The 18,178-nt window shown below is 39.2% G+C and overlaps 1 protein-coding gene across 2 annotated transcripts; it reads left to right on the forward strand.

Annotated features, from left to right (window-relative positions):
- The first annotated feature begins 766 nt into the window (after positions 1-766).
- Positions 767-17,280, forward strand: sgms2a (sphingomyelin synthase 2a). Of its 2 annotated transcripts, XM_088418472.1 has the most exons (7): positions 767-1,113; positions 6,956-7,417; positions 7,533-7,650; positions 9,793-9,946; positions 10,758-10,924; positions 12,170-12,311; positions 16,951-17,280. In XM_088418472.1, exons 1-7 carry the CDS (start codon positions 962-964, stop codon positions 17,229-17,231), a joined length of 1,476 nt encoding a protein of 491 aa, XP_088274598.1. In that variant the 5' UTR covers positions 767-961; the 3' UTR covers positions 17,232-17,280. The 2 variants fall into 2 exon arrangements, with proteins under 2 accessions (XP_088274598.1, XP_088274597.1); XM_088418471.1 differs by having other exon boundaries at positions 830-1,113; positions 12,170-17,073.
- Positions 17,281-18,178: the final 898 nt, after the last annotated feature.

Below are 18,178 nucleotides of genomic sequence, written 5' to 3' on the forward strand. Positions count from 1 at the left end.
AGCTTCCCTGTGATGTCCATGATGTGTTAAATAAGAAGTTTATACTGTAATAAAAAAAAACACATTTTTTTTATCAACTTATTAAAAACGGTCATTGTGACCTGGTAGTAGTGAATTCGCATGATACGTGAAAAAAACGGTGATTTCTTGTCTTTCTGCACAGAATGTGTTAAAAAAAAATACACCACGTCTGTGAAAAAACACGTCACAGGAAGGGTTACTCACGTCCGACTCCGTCAGCAGGAAAACAGAAGATTTTAAGGGAAAGAGAAAATGATTCTGGACATTGATTTGTTTAAATGACGTCTATCAATATTTTTCTTTCATTGTAAGGGTGTTATAATGATCTGGAATGTTTGATTGTGTATATATATTTGTGTTGTCTTATGTTTTGTTATGTTGTTCTAATGTTGTATTGAAAAAGAATGGTTGTTAAACGATTATATATCAATTTAAAAAAGGAAATTTAGATATTGTGCTGTCACTGTCATTTTACACTGTTCGATAATATTTTTTTAATCTTAAAGAATTGTGAATACACCCTGTTAATGAAATGTTTTTCTCCCTTTGTCTTTCATATTTTTGCTATTTTTTAAAAAAAATATATGTATTTTTTTCTTTTTTGACAGGATTTAAATAAAAAAATAGAGGATTAAAAAAAAAGTACAAAAAAATACATCCGTTCCCCCTTTTTATTCACAGGCGCCTCGATGATAAAAAAAAAAATCCCCTAGCCGCACACTAGAGGCCGCCCTCGAGCCGACCAGCGTGCCCACAACAAGTCAACTCGCACACCTCTGTACGTCACGCCGCAGTCAAACGTCACCGCTCCAGCCGACCTTTGACGCCAGCCTACGTCACGCTGGCGCCGGGCGAGTGGCCGCGACTGGCATCCGAGGGTGCCGAGTGGGATGGACGCGAGCGCAAGGTCGAGCGGAGTCTGGTTGGCGCACGGAAAGCGATGGGCGGCGGGGAGGAGCGAGCCCCGGAAGGCGAGGGTCTGTCCCCTGAGGAGCCGGAGCACTCCTCCCCGAGCCGACCGAGCTCAGCATCATCGCAGGCTCTTGCAGACGCCGCCACCAAGCGAGACATCCGGAGGCCGGACGAGGACAGGTAGGACGCACCCCCCCCCCCACCCCTCCCCCCCTCCATTTTGATAGAGATCCATTCAACAGTGTGTTTGTTGCTCCGCCGGTCAGTGTGCCAAGGTATCCAGAATATTGTTATCATAATAACAATTTATCATCACAGACTTCTTGTGCCATCTCATGTTGTGACTATTGAACTGATCCTATCAGTTTTTAAATCCTCTGAGACCGCAAGAAAATGATCTTATGATAGTACTGTATTTTATGTTATTATAATCTGTGTGTTAAAGTATCAGTAGCTACTTCTTGGGGAGCCCATGCGGATGAATGCAAATGGCTATCAGTCTAATACACACATAAAACATTTTTTTAATCGTAGCAATGGTATTGGTGTAAATGAAGACTATGCATCTCACCACAAAAACATACGGTATAGTCTTAAGTACATGGGAAATAAGTCAAGGACTGCTTGATATTAAAGCATATAAATTAGATTCAGTTCAACTCAGCGGGATTACGATTCGATACCGTACGGCTCTGTATGAGAGGGTATGACTACTTTTATAGCTCGCCCATAAAAGAAGGTACGTATCGAGAGTGGAATGATTCTATTCGATTCGCTCTCGTCCTTTAAAACAAAACAGTCGCTGTCTGGCTTTTGTTACCACTTGTGAAGTGGTTAGCGTCCATTATAGTTTTTGGAATTGCTCTGTCCATGCTCGTTTGCGTTTTGTCTTGGAGATCTGGCCTCTGGCCATATTCTCCACTATTGTATTATTTGAATGAGTTTACTCATCAAATGTGATTGCACTTTACATATGACGGTATAGGAAGGAAACCTAAATGTAGCTGAAGTGGATCAAAACAGGATTATATCATGGAAACATCGAAACATTTCAAATCCGCCATTGCGCCTTTAATTCGATTGCAAACTCCCAGATGTCGGGAGTCTGTCTGAAAGGGAGAGAGTGTAATTACAAGACACTGCAAATGACCTGTTGCCACACCCACGAGTCTCATGTGAAACATGGTGTTTAACGTGTGTGTGTGTGTGAGACCTATAAGGGCGACTCACAGTTTTTGCCTGTGATTATTTACAATGTACAACTCACTTGTGGCTTCAGGCCCCCACGTCCTCTATCTAATAGGTTTCGGGCCCCAGCATGTTCACACCACATGTGGCTTTTCCGGCTCTGCCCCACATGTGGTTGAAGGCCCCTTCGTGACTACTTCTGCATAATCCACCCCACCTGTGGTCCAAAACTGTGTCCACCCTGTTCGTGGTCCCTCTAGGACCAGCCTACCTCTGGTTTAAGGCACCCAGATCCACTCAACCTCTAATCTACGAGCCCAGCAACAGGTCAGCTATATGCGTGATCTAAGACCCCGCGGGTGTTTCTAAGGCCCCATCTTGTCCACCCGATATGTGGTCTCTCCAGGTCTGCCCTACATCTGGCCTAAGGTAACCTGGTCCACCCAACTTCTAATCTAAGGACCCAGCAACAGGTCGGCTTCATATGTGATATAAGACCCCACATGTATGTTTACATATGTTCTAAGGCCCCATCTTGTCCACCCCGTATGTGGTCCCTTCAGGTCTGCCCTACCCCTACTCAAATGCACCCCAGTTCAACCAACCCGCAATTTGAGGGCACAGAAACAGATCTGCCCTACCTTTTGTCTCAGTCACCCTGTTCCACACAAACTAATCCGAGGGACTAGCAACAGATTGGCTACATGTGTGATATAACACCCCACAGGTGTGTTTATAAGCCCAACCCATATGCGGCTCCTCAAGGTCTACCCTACCTCTGGTCTAAGGCACCCTTGTGCACCTAATCTCTATTCTAAGGGACCCGCAAAATATCAACTACATATGTGAACTAGGGCCCCGCAGATGTGTTAACATGTGGTCTTTGACCTCATTATGTCCGTCCCATATGTCTTAGGTGTCAAACTCCAGTCCTCGAGGGCGGGTATGCTGCAGGTTTACTGTTTTTCTCTCTTCAACACACCTGATTAAAATGATTATCTCATTACTCAGCTCTGGAGGAGCTTGAAAATTATCCTAATCATTTCAATCAGGTGTGTTGAGGGGAGAAAACCGGAAAACCTGCAGGATACCGGCCCTCGAGGACTGGAGTACGACACCTGTGCCGTATGTGGTCCTTTCAGATCTGTCTACCCAACCTCTAATCTAGGGGCCCTATAACAGGTCTGCCCTACCTTAGGTATCAGGATCCTTACTCTACCCCATAGGTGTGGAACTCCAGTCCTCGAGGGCCGGCATCCTGCATGTTTTCCGGTTTTCTTTCCCCAACACACCTGATTCAAATGATTAGCTCATTAGCAAGCTCCGCAGGAGCTTCGAAATGATCCCAATCATTTGAATCAGGTGTTTTTGAGGGAAAAGGTTTGAAAACATGTAGGATATCGGCCCTCCAGGACTGGAGTTCCACACCTGTGCTCTACCCAGTTGCTAATCTTAGGAACAAGCAACAGGTCGGCTATTTGATTTAAGGCCCCGCTTTTGGTAGAAGCCTCCAACCTGTCCGGTTTAACCCATCTGTGGTCTGTCACAATTCGCGATGTTATGACCCCACTGTGCCATAGCACTGAGTCAAATTAATTTTACAGCGGTACAAACTCAAAATCAACGTTCCATTACACACGCCATGGTGATTTTTTTTGTTTATTTTTCAATCAATATCCCCGTTTTTTTTTTCTGTTCTTGAGTCCAAGGCCCAAATGCGAAGGAACACAAGTCAAACGAAATATTTATGGCCGCGCACAGCTTCAATATTTACAAAAGGAGACTTTCTGCAGCGTTCCATGAGGGCCCCGCCTTTAACACAACTTACAGTATTTTTATCCCTCGCTTTGATGGAGACGATCCGCACGCCGCCAAGTGGTAAATGAGTGGGGAGCTACGGTAGCATGTTATTACCGAGGCCCCAAAATGGAGGCCCAGCCCTGCTGCTTGCGGAGTATAAAACACAGCCTTCATCCGGGCTCTCTGGAAATAGCCTGGCTGAGTGCAGCCGGCCAAGTTATCCATTACGCCGCGTGGACGTGCGGAATAGCTGTTGTAATTTTTTTTTTTTTTTTTCATTTTCCATCACCACCCATTGCCTGTAAAGCACTGGTGAACGCATTGGCTGGAGGGGGAAAAAGACTTGTCTTTTCTTCCCATCGGAGCAGACTGAATCCTTACATGAGACATACTCAGCTGTACAGAAAATATTTGAATTGATGCGTTCAGGTGTTCGTGCAATTGGAGACTGCAATTGAATGTTAAAAACATAATATACCATGTAGCATTATGGGAGAAAAATGCTGTTTTTAGCATTTAGCTTCAAGTACATTGGAACATATTTGCAAGTGTGTTTTCGAATACATTTGAAGATACCTTTGAATGTACTTGTACGCATGTTCACACATCTTTTAAAATTCATCAAAATGTATTTGCAAATACAATTGAACATACTCGCAAATACATCAGAACATACAAAGCAAAAAACAGCATCTTTCCCATAATGCCACGGGTTGCTGAAGAGCATACCCTGTTGCCCAATTTGGGGGGGGGGGGGGGGGGGGGGGGGGGGATTTTTTTAGCGTTTAACTTCTAAGTATGTTCAAAAGTGAATGATTTTGCAATTACATTCAAAAGGATTTACAATTACACTCGACTGTATCTGAAATCTGATTGAATGTACTGTTCATTCGATTTTACAGTGATACTTTTGAATGTACAAAAAAATAAAATCATGCATTGCATTGTAATGCATTTTAATTGTAATATTTGCCGTAAAAAAAAAAAGAAAAAAAAAAAAATATATATATATATATATATATATATATATATATATATATATATATATATATTTTTTAATATTTTTTATTTACGTCAGCGCAAGACATACAGAAAAGGAGCTATGAATTTTTTAATGTGGAATTTTGGCCCATTTTTGGACGTTTGCAGGTCCCGAACTGCTCCCTCGTTCTCCTAAACGCTTGACTCGACTGTTGTGCATCATCAGGCTTAGCGTCACAACCGGGCAAAATTTGGTGAAGATCCGCTGACATATATGATTCAAAATATGAGTTCCATTTTTTCTTCGCCAAGAGTGACAAAAACCTAAATGACTCTACTGTACAAGCTTAAAAAAAAATGTAAAACTTCGCAGATGCATGAATACTCATGCCTTTATTACCTTTAAATATTTTTTTAAATCATTTAAAGCGCCACCTGGTGGTTAATAAAATATCATTTTTTACACATTCATGTACCGTTTGAGAAAACTAACCGAAAATTGGTCATAATACCATTAGGACGTGGGACGATTTTGCATTTCTAGTCACAACATTGCATCTTCCCACGTCTAGCGTGCACGCTAATGATCTCGTGTCGTTTGTATGCGGAATTCACCGGCCCGGTGACTCGTCGCCACCTGTCAAACATTGTCGTTTGCAGCCATCCATCAGCTGCACCTCGCCGCTTACATCTGCGATTCTCCGACCGAGCGTCATCCCCCCCCCAAAATTGATCCCGAGCAACACGATACCGTCTATTTCTATCCGATTCTTTGCTCGGGTGCCATATTTGTCCACAAGTAAACATCTCATTGTCTATGCAGGCTAAATGGCCCTCGGTTAGAGTCGGTATCCCCGGAGCCATTAGCAGTTAAATTCGCCCTTTTAAAACCTTTTAGATGTGAAATAATGAAAATGTCGAAAGTGGATATTGTCGGACGCTTGATGTAGGACTTCCTCCGGCCGTTAAGTGGAGCACGGTGAAAAACATTGTAATTGTAGCTCATCACTCACTTTGTCTTCTGGGTGCCATTTTCCACGGCGCTCGCGCTGGTCCTTTAGTGTCGGGCAACATGCGGCAACGTGATATTCAACGCGGATATCACCCATCTGGATGGGGATGTCTGATATGATATGATTGGTCAATTGACAGGAAGACTATGCGTGAAGTATATATGAAGCATTTATTGTATTTCTGTGATTTGTTCAGGGCGGGTTTAAAGACTTAAAAGTAGGAGGGGCCAAGAGTAGAAAGTGGACAATTCCGAGGAGTAATTTCAAACTTTCGTGGTTGTTGTGACAGAATCATCAGCAACTAAAAAGGGGTCTTTTTATTGCCCCGTGGAACAGAAATCTGGAGGCTGGGTCCCCTGCCATCTTTTATTATCAGGCACAGTCTCGATTATGGGGTGTATTTCCGTATTTAACCCGTCATATTAAAATCCGAAACGTGCTCAAACATATCTTCAGTTATAATGTTCTCGGAATGGTTTCTCACTGAGCGTACGTTCCGTTTGTAATACATCGTGATCTACGATTGGGTTATCGTTGCCCGCATACGTTCCGCACATATTACGTAGCGTTCTCTGATTGGTTTATTGATGCGTATGTGATTTGCGTACGTCCCTGTGTCAACGGGAAATGGTAGCCGTTCAAGCGGAAGGTTTATCAAAGTCACACAAGAACATTTTTACAGAATTCGGGACAAAGCTGACTGGCACACTGTTGATTTTTGAGGAAATTAAAGACTTATTTATGCCTTATATTATGGAAAATATGGTAATTTGGGGAACCGTTTGCATAGGTAATGAGATTTCAGGGCGCAAGCTATACAAAGAAGCACAAGTGAAAGCATGCACCGTTTTCTGGGGCAACTTCTTTTAGACGCCGGCACGTGATCAGAATGAAATCTTTTTCCAGCCAACGTAGTCCACAAAGTTCTCATTTCCATCACCAGTCTGCTTTGCACGTCGCTGGGACGGAAAAAAAAACTACAAAATCACCCCGAAAAGGTTGTGGAATCTATTTAACTGAGGTTTGAATTCTTATTGCAGTGCCAAAACCTCCATCCAGAAGGGTCCCACCTGTGAATGGACAGAGCAGGAAGCCATGTCTTCGTCGCAGGCGGATAGCATGAATCAAATAATGGAAGGCGCCGACAAAAACGCCTGCCCCGTGCACGCGCCGGGCTCGGGCGACATCAAGCGGGGCTTCCGCAAGAGCAGGCACAACGATTACGTGAAGATCTCCATGAAGGAGCCCGAGGCCAACCGTCTGCCGGCCGAGTGGTGGAAGACCACGCTTCTCTTCTTCTACGCCGGCTTCAGCCTGGTGCTGACCACGGTGGTCATCACCGTGGTCCACGAGAGGGTTCCGCCCAAGGAGAGCATCCCGCCGCTTCCCGATACCTTCTTTGAATACATCGACAGAGTCAAGTGGGCCTTCACGGTTACGGAGGTTAACGGCATCGTGCTGGTTACCATTTGGTTCCTGCAGCTTTTCTTCTTCAACCACAAGTAAGAAGTCACCGAGATCTGTTTCAGATTTTTTCTTTTAACGTTTGCGTAACAGATGTCTTGAGATTTTCCCTTCAAATTCAAATGCCGATTGTCAAATGCGGCGATCTTGCAGGTCCATAGTATGCCGACGCTACTTCTTCATCTTGGGGACCTTGTACCTGTACCGCTGCATCACCATGTACATCACAATTTTGCCCGTTCCTGGTATGCACATGACATGTGCGCCAAAGGTGAGGATTCCATGTGATGCATAACTGTTGCCTTAGTATTACAATTATACGTTTTCCATTGTAAAATTATCCAACGAATTCAGACGTTTTACAATTTGAACTTGTCCTAATACATTTCAACTAATTTCAGCCGTTTCAGCCTTATCAGACATTTGCTACATGTTAGCATGGTCGCATGTTAGCATCCGAGAACTTTTCATTAGATGTAGTGCCAGAACACAGAGCAAATCTCTTATGAATCAAATTGAACACTTTTGCTACAAATAACTAGCTTGCTACCGTGTATTTTAGCATACCCACTGCTAGCATGTTAGCTTTTTATGGAACTAGTATCCGAGTACAGGGAAAAATGTAAAAAAAACCTATGAGTTCATTTTATTGCTTTTTATACTTTTATTGCTGCTCACTCAATATATGTTAGCTTACTACTTGTTCGCATATTAGCATCTAAGCGCTTCTCATGAAAGCTAGTGCCAGAACCCAGAGCAAATCCTTTATAAAGCAAATTCAACACTTTCTCTACAAATAACTAGCTTGCTACCGTGTATTTTAGCATACCCACTGCTAGCATGTTAGCTTTTTATGGAACTAGTATCCGAGTACAGGAAAAAATGTAAAAAAAACATATGAGTTCATTTTAGCGCTTTTTATACTTTTATTGCTGCTCACTCACTATATGTGAGCTTACTACTTGTTCGCATATTAGCATCTAAGCGCTTCTCATTAAAGCTAGGGCCAGAACCCAGAGCAAATCTTTTATAAAGCAAATTCAACACTTTCTCTACAAATAACTAGCTTGCTACCGTGTATTTTAGCATACCCACTGCTAGCATGTTAGCTTTTTATGGAACTAGTATCCGAGTACAGGGAAAAATGTAAAAAAAACATATGAGTTCATTTTAGCGCTTTTTATACTTTTATTGCTGCTCACTCACTATATGTGAGCTTACTACTTGTTCGCATATTAGCATCTAAGCGCTTCTCATTAAAGCTAGGGCCAGAACCCAGAGCAAATCTTTTATAAAGCAAATTCAACACTTTCTCTACAAATAACTAGCTTGCTACCGTGTATTTTAGCATACCCACTGCTAGCATGTTAGCTTTTTATGGAACTAGTATCCGAGTACAGGAAAAAATGTAAAAAAAACATATGAGTTCATTTTAGCGCTTTTTATACTTTTATTGCTGCTCACTCACTATATGTGAGCTTACTACTTGTTCGCATATTAGCATCTAAGCGCTTCTCATGAAAGCTAGTGCCAGAACCCAGAGCAAATCCTTTATAAAGCAAAGTCAACACTTTCTCTACAAATAACTAGCTTGCTACCGTGTATTTTAGCATACCCACTGCTAGCATGTTAGCTTTTTATGGAACTAGTATCCGAGTACAGGAAAAAATGTAAAAAAAACATATGAGTTCATTTTAGCGCTTTTTATACTTTTATTGCTGCTCACTCACTATATGTGAGCTTACTACTTGTTCGCATATTAGCATCTAAGCGCTTCTCATGAAAGCTAGTGCCAGAACCCAGAGCAAATCCTTTATAAAGCAAATTCAACACTTTCTCTACAAATAACTAGCTTGCTACCGTGTATTTTAGCATACCCACTGCTAGCATGTTAGCTTTTTATGGAACTAGTATCCGAGTACAGGGAAAAATGTAAAAAAAACATGAGTTCATTTTAGCGCTTTTTATACTTTTATTGCCGCTCACTCACTATATGTTAGCTTACTACTTGTTCGCATATTAGCTTCTAAGCGCTTCTCATTAAAGCTAGGGCCAGAACCCGGAGCAAATCCTTTATAAAGCAAATTGAACACTTTCTCTACAAATAGCTAGCTTGCTATCATGTATGTTAGCATGCCGACTACTAGCATGTTGGCTTTTTATCAATTCTCATTGGAAATAGTATCGGAAGAGAGAAAAATGCAAAACACTGGTCTTACCGCTTTTTTGTACTTTCATTACTGTTAAATTATACATTTAGCATATCGTAACATTTCACCAATTCTCGTTAGAAACAGTACTGGATAACGGGAGCAGGATGTATAAACACTAATGACCCCGCCTTGGACTTTTATTGCTAGCTCACCATTGCTAACATGTTTATATCCTCACTTGTTGCGCTTCCCATCATCAGCTGTACGGAGATTCGTATGCCAAATTCCAGCGAGTTCTGAGGTTGATATCCGGCGCCGGGCTGTCCATTACCAAGTCCCACATTATGTGTGGAGACTTCCTGTTCAGCGGACACACCGTGATGCTTACACTCACCTACCTGTTTATCAAAGAATGTGAGTAATTGTTTTTATGCATTACCGTATTTTCCGCACTATAAGGCACACCTAAAAGCCTTAATTTTTTGAAAAAGCGCCTTATAATCAGGTGCGCCTTATATATGGATCAATATTGAGATTGGGATTCTTAGATGGGGAATAAAGTAAGCTTTACCTGTTTGTTTTGTGTGTTTACAGTTTAACAAGGTTGCTCATATTAACATTGACTTATTATGCTATTGAGAGTTAATATTTGCATTATTATTGTTATTACTTTGAGTATTACTATATTGTAATTGAAAAAAGTTTTCAAATATGTCATTTATTGAGGGTGCGCCTTATAATCCGGTGCGCCTTATGTAAGGAAAAAGTTTGAAAATATGTCATTATTGAGGGTGTGCCTTATGTATGGAAAAAGTTTGAAAATATGTCATTAATTGAGGCTGCGCCTTATAACCTGGTGCGCCTTATATATGGAAAAAGTTTAAAAATATGTCATTAATTGAGGGTGCGCCTTATAATCCGGTGCGCCTTATGTATGGAAAAAGTTTGAAAATGTGTCATTAATTGAGGGTGCGCCTTATAATCCGGTGCGCCTTATAGTGCGGAAACTACGGTAATATGATTTTTATACGACTGTATTTGGTGGTCTGAAATGGATTCACGGCATTTCAATTCTTTTGAACGGGATATTATTATGTTACAGAAGTAATTTGAATTTCAAGCTTGGTCACGGAATTAATCCAATTCAAAAGCGAAGGTACCGTGATAATCGAAGTAGTAAAAATGATTGATTCCGGTCGGCGTGACCGTTTTGCGTTCGGTGCAGACTCGCCTCGCTCGTTCTGGTGGTACCACCTGATGTGCTGGCTGCTTAGCGCGGTGGGCGTGGTGTGCATCCTGGTGGCACACGAGCACTACAGCGTGGACGTGGTGGTGGCCTATTTTGTCACAACGCGACTCTTCTGGTGGTATCACTGCAAGGCCAACACGCAGGTGGGTTTCACGTCTTGGTGTCTTAAAACATCTTAAAACAACAATACTCTCATTTTAATGTGAACATTGATTTTTCTTTGTTTTCTACTTAAATATCCTGCAACGTTTTGCAAAAAAACCCCACAAATATTACTTTTACATTCAATGAACCTACTTTTACAGTTGTTTTTTTCTTTGTTTAAAAAGATTGTGGTCTTGTAACACAAAGTTTTCCGATTTTCTATTTTTCCAAATATAATTTTTCCAAATATTACTTTTACGTTCAATGTATTCTTTTTTCGTTTAAAAACATTGTGGTCCTGTCACGTTGAATTTTTTTTTCATTTTTGTATTTATAGTAGCATGATATCGTAAAATAAAAAGACATTAAGCCTTTTGAAAATTATTTTACTAAATAAAACCGAGTGGTATTGTATCATGTTTTAACATTTCAATATTTTAATTAATTAATCATAAATAATGTGCTGTACTTGTAACGCTCATTTTTTCATTTTCTATTAAATAATACATTTAATTAGTAAGTTTAATTTGAAAATTTTTTTTTACATTTTCAGCTTTTGTTATATTTGAACCATTTTTCTTGTAACAATGTGTTTGTTTACTCTAGGCATAATAATAATAATATTTTTTATTAAAATTTGCTGAATTAAAATAAACTTTGTGACGTTTTTCTTACAAAATAGAATAATATCTGGTAGAAAAAACAAAAATATTTCTTAAAAATGTTGTGTAAGATTTTTAACATTGTCAAACTTGTGTTTCAAAATATTTTGCAAAGAACCTACTTTTACAGTTGTTTTTTTGTTTGTTTAAAAAGATTGTGGTCTTGCAACACAAAGTTTTCCATTTTTGTATATCTTAAAATAAAAAGCTTAGCCTTTTTAAAAATAATTTTACAAAATAAAACCTAGTGAGATTGTATCATCTTTTTTAAATTTAAATATTTTAATTAATGAATAAAAAATAAATAATGTTCTGTACCTCTTGTAACACAACATTTTTTAAATTGGAAATGTATTAAATAAAAAAATTTAATTAGTAAGTTTAATTTTAAAAAAAAGTACATTTTCAGCTTTTATTAATTTGTATTCTTTTTTAAAACTGATGTCTTGTCACAATGTGTTTGTTTCTTTTAGTCATAAAAATAAATCTTATCTAAAGGCACTTTTCTTGCCGCTCGAGATCAGATAAAAAAAAAAAAAAATAATAATTTCTCCTCTTTCTGCCGTTCCGTCCCGTTTTCAGTGTCAATGCTCGCCCAACAACTACCTCAACAACACGTGGTGGAACCCGCTGTTCAACTTCATGGAGCGCAACGTGAAGTCGCCCGTGCCGTGCGCGTACGGCTGGCCCGTCAGCTGGGCGCCGGCCTGCCTGAAAAACCCTTGTAAGAAATACTCCATGGTACAGAGCACACGTGATGAGTGACAGACTCGTGGGGCCGGCCGGCGGGGTGTTCCGCCAACAAACGTGCCTAGAAGGATAATGGCGCTTTCTCTGTCTGTCTGTGTTTTCGCTGTCGTCATTTAAAAAGCTGCGTCGTCGTCCGTTTTTGGGTGGGTGCGATTGTGCGCGTATGCGTTTACATACTTGTGCCAGCTTCTGGAGCAGGGGTGGGCAACCTGCGAGTGCTTTCAACTCATTGGGTGCCAAAGACACATTTTGACGTTTTTTTTTTCCATAACTGGTATATGTGTTTTTTTTTCTTCGCGTTTGTCTACCGGATTGTCTAAAAATGGCTGGTAAAATATGAGTAAGATATGAATCATCTATTAAAGTAATCATTACTTTAATTACTTAAAAACAAAAGTAATCAATTACTTTAACCCTAAAGTATTTTGGTCACTTTTGTGTCATTTTCTTCCACATTATTCTCGCAGTATTTTATCAAAGGGATGTTACACCCCTGGTAACACTTATGTGGTCGAGCCATGTTGAATTTTGACATGTTGTCACCAGCGAGGTGAAATTTCAGCTCCCTAGTGTCTTCTTTCAATACTTTACCTTTGACGTAAAGATCAAAGGATTGGACAAAATAACACACGAAGGTTCAACTGATAACTTTTGGTAGTGCTAAAGTAATCCATTACTTTGTCAATATAGTATTTAGTACTTTTGTACTTTAATATTAAAATACTTTAGAACTACCTGTTCTATTCATAGAATAATGTGGAAGAAAATGACACAAAAGTGACCAAAATACTTTAGGGTTAAAAGCAATCAATTACTTTAACCCTAAAGTATTTTGGTCACTTTTGTGTCATTTTCTTCCACATCGTTCTCGCAGTATTTTATCAAAGGGATGTTACACCCCTGGTAACACTTATGTGGTCGAGCCATGTTGAATTTTGACATGTTGTCACCAGCGAGGTGAAATTTCAGCTCCCTAGTGTCTTCTTTCAATACTTTACCTTTGACGTAAAGATCAAAGGATTGGACAAAATAATGCGCAAAGGTTCAAGTGATAACTTTAGGTAGTGCTAAAGTAATCAATTCCTTTGTATAATATAGTATTCAGTACTTTTGTACTTTAGTATTAAAGTACTTTAGAACTAGTAAAGTACCTTAGCACTAAAGTATAAATGTGATCGCTTAGGTACTTTAGTCCCTAAAGTAATTTATTATTTTATTGTATAGAGTATCTCTTTGGTAATTTAGTGTCTAAAGTAATTGATTACTCTATTGTATAGAGTAATTGAGTATTGTATTGAAGTATTTAAATAATTCACTGCTAGCCCAACTAGTTAAAATGGATCTGTGACTTCAAAAGCTACCACTAGTTCTCGATAAAATACAATCTTTGACGACTATAGTTGTCAAGGGCACAGAATTAGATAATTACCAAAAGTAATAGATTACTTCATGACTTCATTCACTGTTTTTAGACCCTCCTTTAGCCAAACGTAAAAAAAAACAACTTATATAAGCACCTGTTTTTGTGGAAAAAAAGAACATAAAAATATGTCTGGCATTGAATGAGTTGAGAACAATTTGGGGTCGAATAAATACTTGGAATCGAATGTCTGGATTCTTTAAAACACGTACAAACATGTCTTTTGGATTGAATGATTTAATATCAAATTGTATATCTGTTCTATGATCATGTGATGTTTTCTATAAACGACCAATGGGAAAAGCTTTCCCACCTCTGTTCTAGCGAATTTTAGAAGCATTTATAGCAACTTCATTTCCCAAAGTAAACTTCCAACATTTTATTCGTTCAATGAGCGGACCTCACTATCAGTGTCACAAGGTGCCTTAGTGCAATGTTTCCCAACCAATGTGGTGCCAAGACACATATTCTACCCGCAGAAAATACCACGCCTCTGGCTACACTTTTCACTTTCCATCGTGATCACGTTTTGGGCTGCCTTAAATGAACCTAATCATCGGCAATACTTTGAAAATGCTTGCTCTACTACTCTAACTCAAGCAGTCAGCCAACCACCAGAGGGCAGACATCAAAAATTGGAGATGAGGAGCTACTTCATAATTGTACTTAGCATATTTAACGTATTTTCCGCACAATAAGGCGCACCGGATTATAAAGCGCACCTTCAGTGAATGCCCTATTTTAAAACTGTTTTTATCTATAGGGCCTAGCGCATTATAAGGCGCATAGAATAGAAGCTACAGTAATGGCTGGGTTTGCGTTATGCGTCCACTAGAGCTATGCTAAATGGAAGGTCAACAAAACAATCAGATAAGATCTTTTACATGGCGATTAAGTTATTTTTTTCATTCCCCCCAAATTAAACTCGCCGTTTATGCGCGGTATAAGGGGCATCGGATTACAAAGCGTACTGTCGGCGCATTATAAGGCGCATAGAATAGAAGCTACAGTAATGGCTGGGTTTGTATTGTGCATCCACTATCACTATACTAAATGGAAGGTCAACAAAACAATCAGATAAGATCATTTACATGGCGATTAAGTTAGTTTTTCGTTCCCCCCCAAATTAAACTCGCCGTTTATGCGCGGTACTAAGGGGCATCGGATTACAAAGCATACTGTCAGCGCATTATAAGACGCATAGAATAGAAGCTACAGTAATGGCTGGGTTTGTATTGTGCATCCACTATCACTATACTAAATGGAAGGTCAACAAAACAATCAGATAAGATCATTTACAAGGCGATTAAGTTATTTTTTTCGTTCCCCAAAATAAGGAGTATAAGGGGCATCGGATTATAAAGCGTACTGTCAGCTTTTAAGAAAATTGAAGGCTTTCAGGTGCGCTTTATAGTGCGGAAAATGCCGTATCACTGTTGTTTATTATGCTAATGTGTTGTGGCACCGTGGTTGGGAATCGCTGCCTTAGTGGGTTCAACTTCAAGTCTGTGTGCGTGTACCAAAACTGCCTTTATCTTTCCCCTTATTATTTTTATTATCAATTATTCCTTGTGCAGTATTTTGATCACTTTTGACTCATTTTCTTCTACATCATTCTCGCAATATTTTAGCCAAGAAATGGCACACTCCTGCTAGTGTGTCAATTTAATGCTCGCGCCGTGTTGAACTTTGACATGTTGTCACCATCCGGGTGAAATTTCAGCTCCCTAGTGTCTTGTTTCATTGCTTTCTCTTTGATGTGAAATGTTTTTGATGTAAAGATGACGGGATTGGCCAAAACACTGCACAAGGTTTGATCAAACTTGATTTTAGAACCCCTTGATTTGTGTGAATCATCGCGGTGGTCTTTACATTGTATTAAAAAGAATTATAACAAGTGTCTCGTTTGCAATCGTGAATCATCAGAAAAGTAGATCTAAACAAAAACATGTTATTGTTTTTTAATTGATAGGTTATTTATGAGTTTTTGGTTTATTGTTTTAACCAGATTTAAGTTCGTTTTTCAAAGAACAGCAACATTTTTTCTGGGTCAGTGTGACGCAGTATTTGGATTGAAAACCAACTAATTTGAATGTTTCAGTAAGTGTCAAATGTAGATTTTTAAAAAATATAAATATCTTATTTAACAAAAAAATGGCATTGTGCACCTTTTTTGTGCGTTTATGTATTTTTGAGATTTGTCAAAATGACTCCGAGATATCACTGTTATTCCTGAGGAAACATAAAAGAAGGATTACAGACACACAAAATATTTCTGATGTAATAAAACTAGTAATTGAACACAACACCGGGTCATATTGACCCCAGAGAAATTATTGCTGTTCCTGAGAAATAAATATAATACACTGTATTGAATTTGGATTTCATTTGGATAACTTAAAAACACCCCGGGTGTGTAATACATTTTTTTCTTTGGAATAGTCAAAACATCATGGGTAAACTTTTCAGAAGGTTTCAGAAACAGCGGTAATATTCATGGGTCGTTTTGTTCAGGTTTGGCTTATTTATCAAAAGAAGTTGTGATTGTAATAATATAACATAATGGATATGTTAACTCTTTCAGTGCCATGGATGAGAATTTTCATTCATTTCAAATCGGATTTTTCAAATTGGGTCTCAATTGACAGCTAGCACATATTTCATGAATCGGGTGATAAACTCAATGCCATTTCACACTGGTAAATAATATATTAAGGTGAGAAAAGCGGAGGCTTTGGTCATGCAAACATGTGGGAAACATTGCCCCCTGGTGGTTGGATGACAAAGTGCTTGATTTGACATGTACGGCAGCTGGCTTTTTAAACGTTAATATCGCCGAGGATCAGCTTAATTAATCGTTGAAATCTTTGCCTTTTCCGATAACGCTCGGCACTGAAAGCGTTAAGAATGCATAAGCCAAACGGACATTTTTTTTTTTTTTAATTGAAAAACCGCATTCAACATTCACTTTAACTAACCCATAATATAACAGCGGGTTAACTAATTCACTACCAACTCGAATTGAATTTCACCTTGAATAGCCGTCAATGGCAGTGAGCCAAGTAAAAATCGATCTTTGACGTCTATAGCCGTCAATGGTGCTCAATGAGTTATTCAATCCTTCCTGGATAGTTGGGTATATGCATTGAGGTACTATGTCACATTTTAAAACCTATATTGTCTTTCTTGTCAGGCTCTACACATCAGCTAGTGTTGTACCAGAAGGGTGAGGGCAGTTCCACGTCAAGGGAGAGCTCCACGCGGCTGACCACAGATAGGGTGACGCTGATCGGTCTTAATTCTTTGACCCTTGAGAAACAAGCGCTCAACGGTGACTCGCCGCAAGTCGCCGGCGGACACGTTAGCATGGCTCGCCGCTACGAGTCCTCCTCCCATACCTGGAGGAAAGTTACCCGTCTGGTTAGGAGAGTGGTGTGTGGTCAGCGCGGCACGGCTATAGGGCCTCTCACGTAGGGCAGGTGAAGTCAAGTTAGAGTGACATTTATGATTTTATAATAAAGATTTTATACTTTTTTAATCTTGTCTGGTAAGATATGGAAAGTTTTTTTTTTGAGGTGTAAATACATCACAAATCCCAAAGCAACACTACGTTTTTTTTTCCTACAGAATATTTCATTTTGAAGGACAAAAAAAAATCTCCATCACAACCCAGGCTAAACATAACTCATCCCTAAAATATCAAGCTTGTATCAGTCTGCACTTCAAAATATTGATTGATTGTACGGTATTGTGTCCATTTTTTGGACAAATTCTTCCACATTCTACAGATTTTTGGCCAAGGTATAGCACTTTTCTGGAGGTGTGATAAGTTGGTTATGCCATTTCAAAATCTGACATGCCACCATCCGGGTGAAATTTCAGCTCCCGTCTACTTGAAATGATTTTGCTTTGATGTAAAGATCAAAAGATTGGCCAAAATACTGCCCAAGAACATGTATGCGCTACTTTAATATTAGGACAAAGCTACAAATTTGTAGGTTTTTCACCAGATTGTCCCAAATTCTACAGAAAATAACAAAATGGCGTGAACTTGTGAATTATTATACAAATGTAACCTATTTTGATGGTATAAACACATGTAAATTTAGAATCATTAAAAGAATTCAAATTAAAGATCAACCTGTAGTGCCTGCAAGTCAAAATCCGGGAAGGAAATATACAATTTAAACCCATAGGTGAACAGTCAGCATACAATCAAAGTTAATGTCTTTTTTTTTCAGCAAATTGTTCTAAGTTCCACAGAAGGGAGGAATTATGAGGTGAACTTGTATTAAACAAATGTAAATTCTGACTCATAAAGAGAAATCAATTTTAATTAAAAAATTAAAATAAAATAAAAAAATAGTACCTGCAAGTCAAAATCTCGGAAAAACAAAGCGACACTACCTTTTACTATAACC

The sequence above is a fragment of the Hippichthys cyanospilos genome, chromosome 7, assembly GCF_059441005.1.
Source record: "Hippichthys cyanospilos isolate Australia breed blue-spotted pipefish chromosome 7, RoL_Hcya_1.0, whole genome shotgun sequence".
Taxonomy (NCBI): Eukaryota; Metazoa; Chordata; class Actinopteri; order Syngnathiformes; family Syngnathidae; genus Hippichthys; species Hippichthys cyanospilos.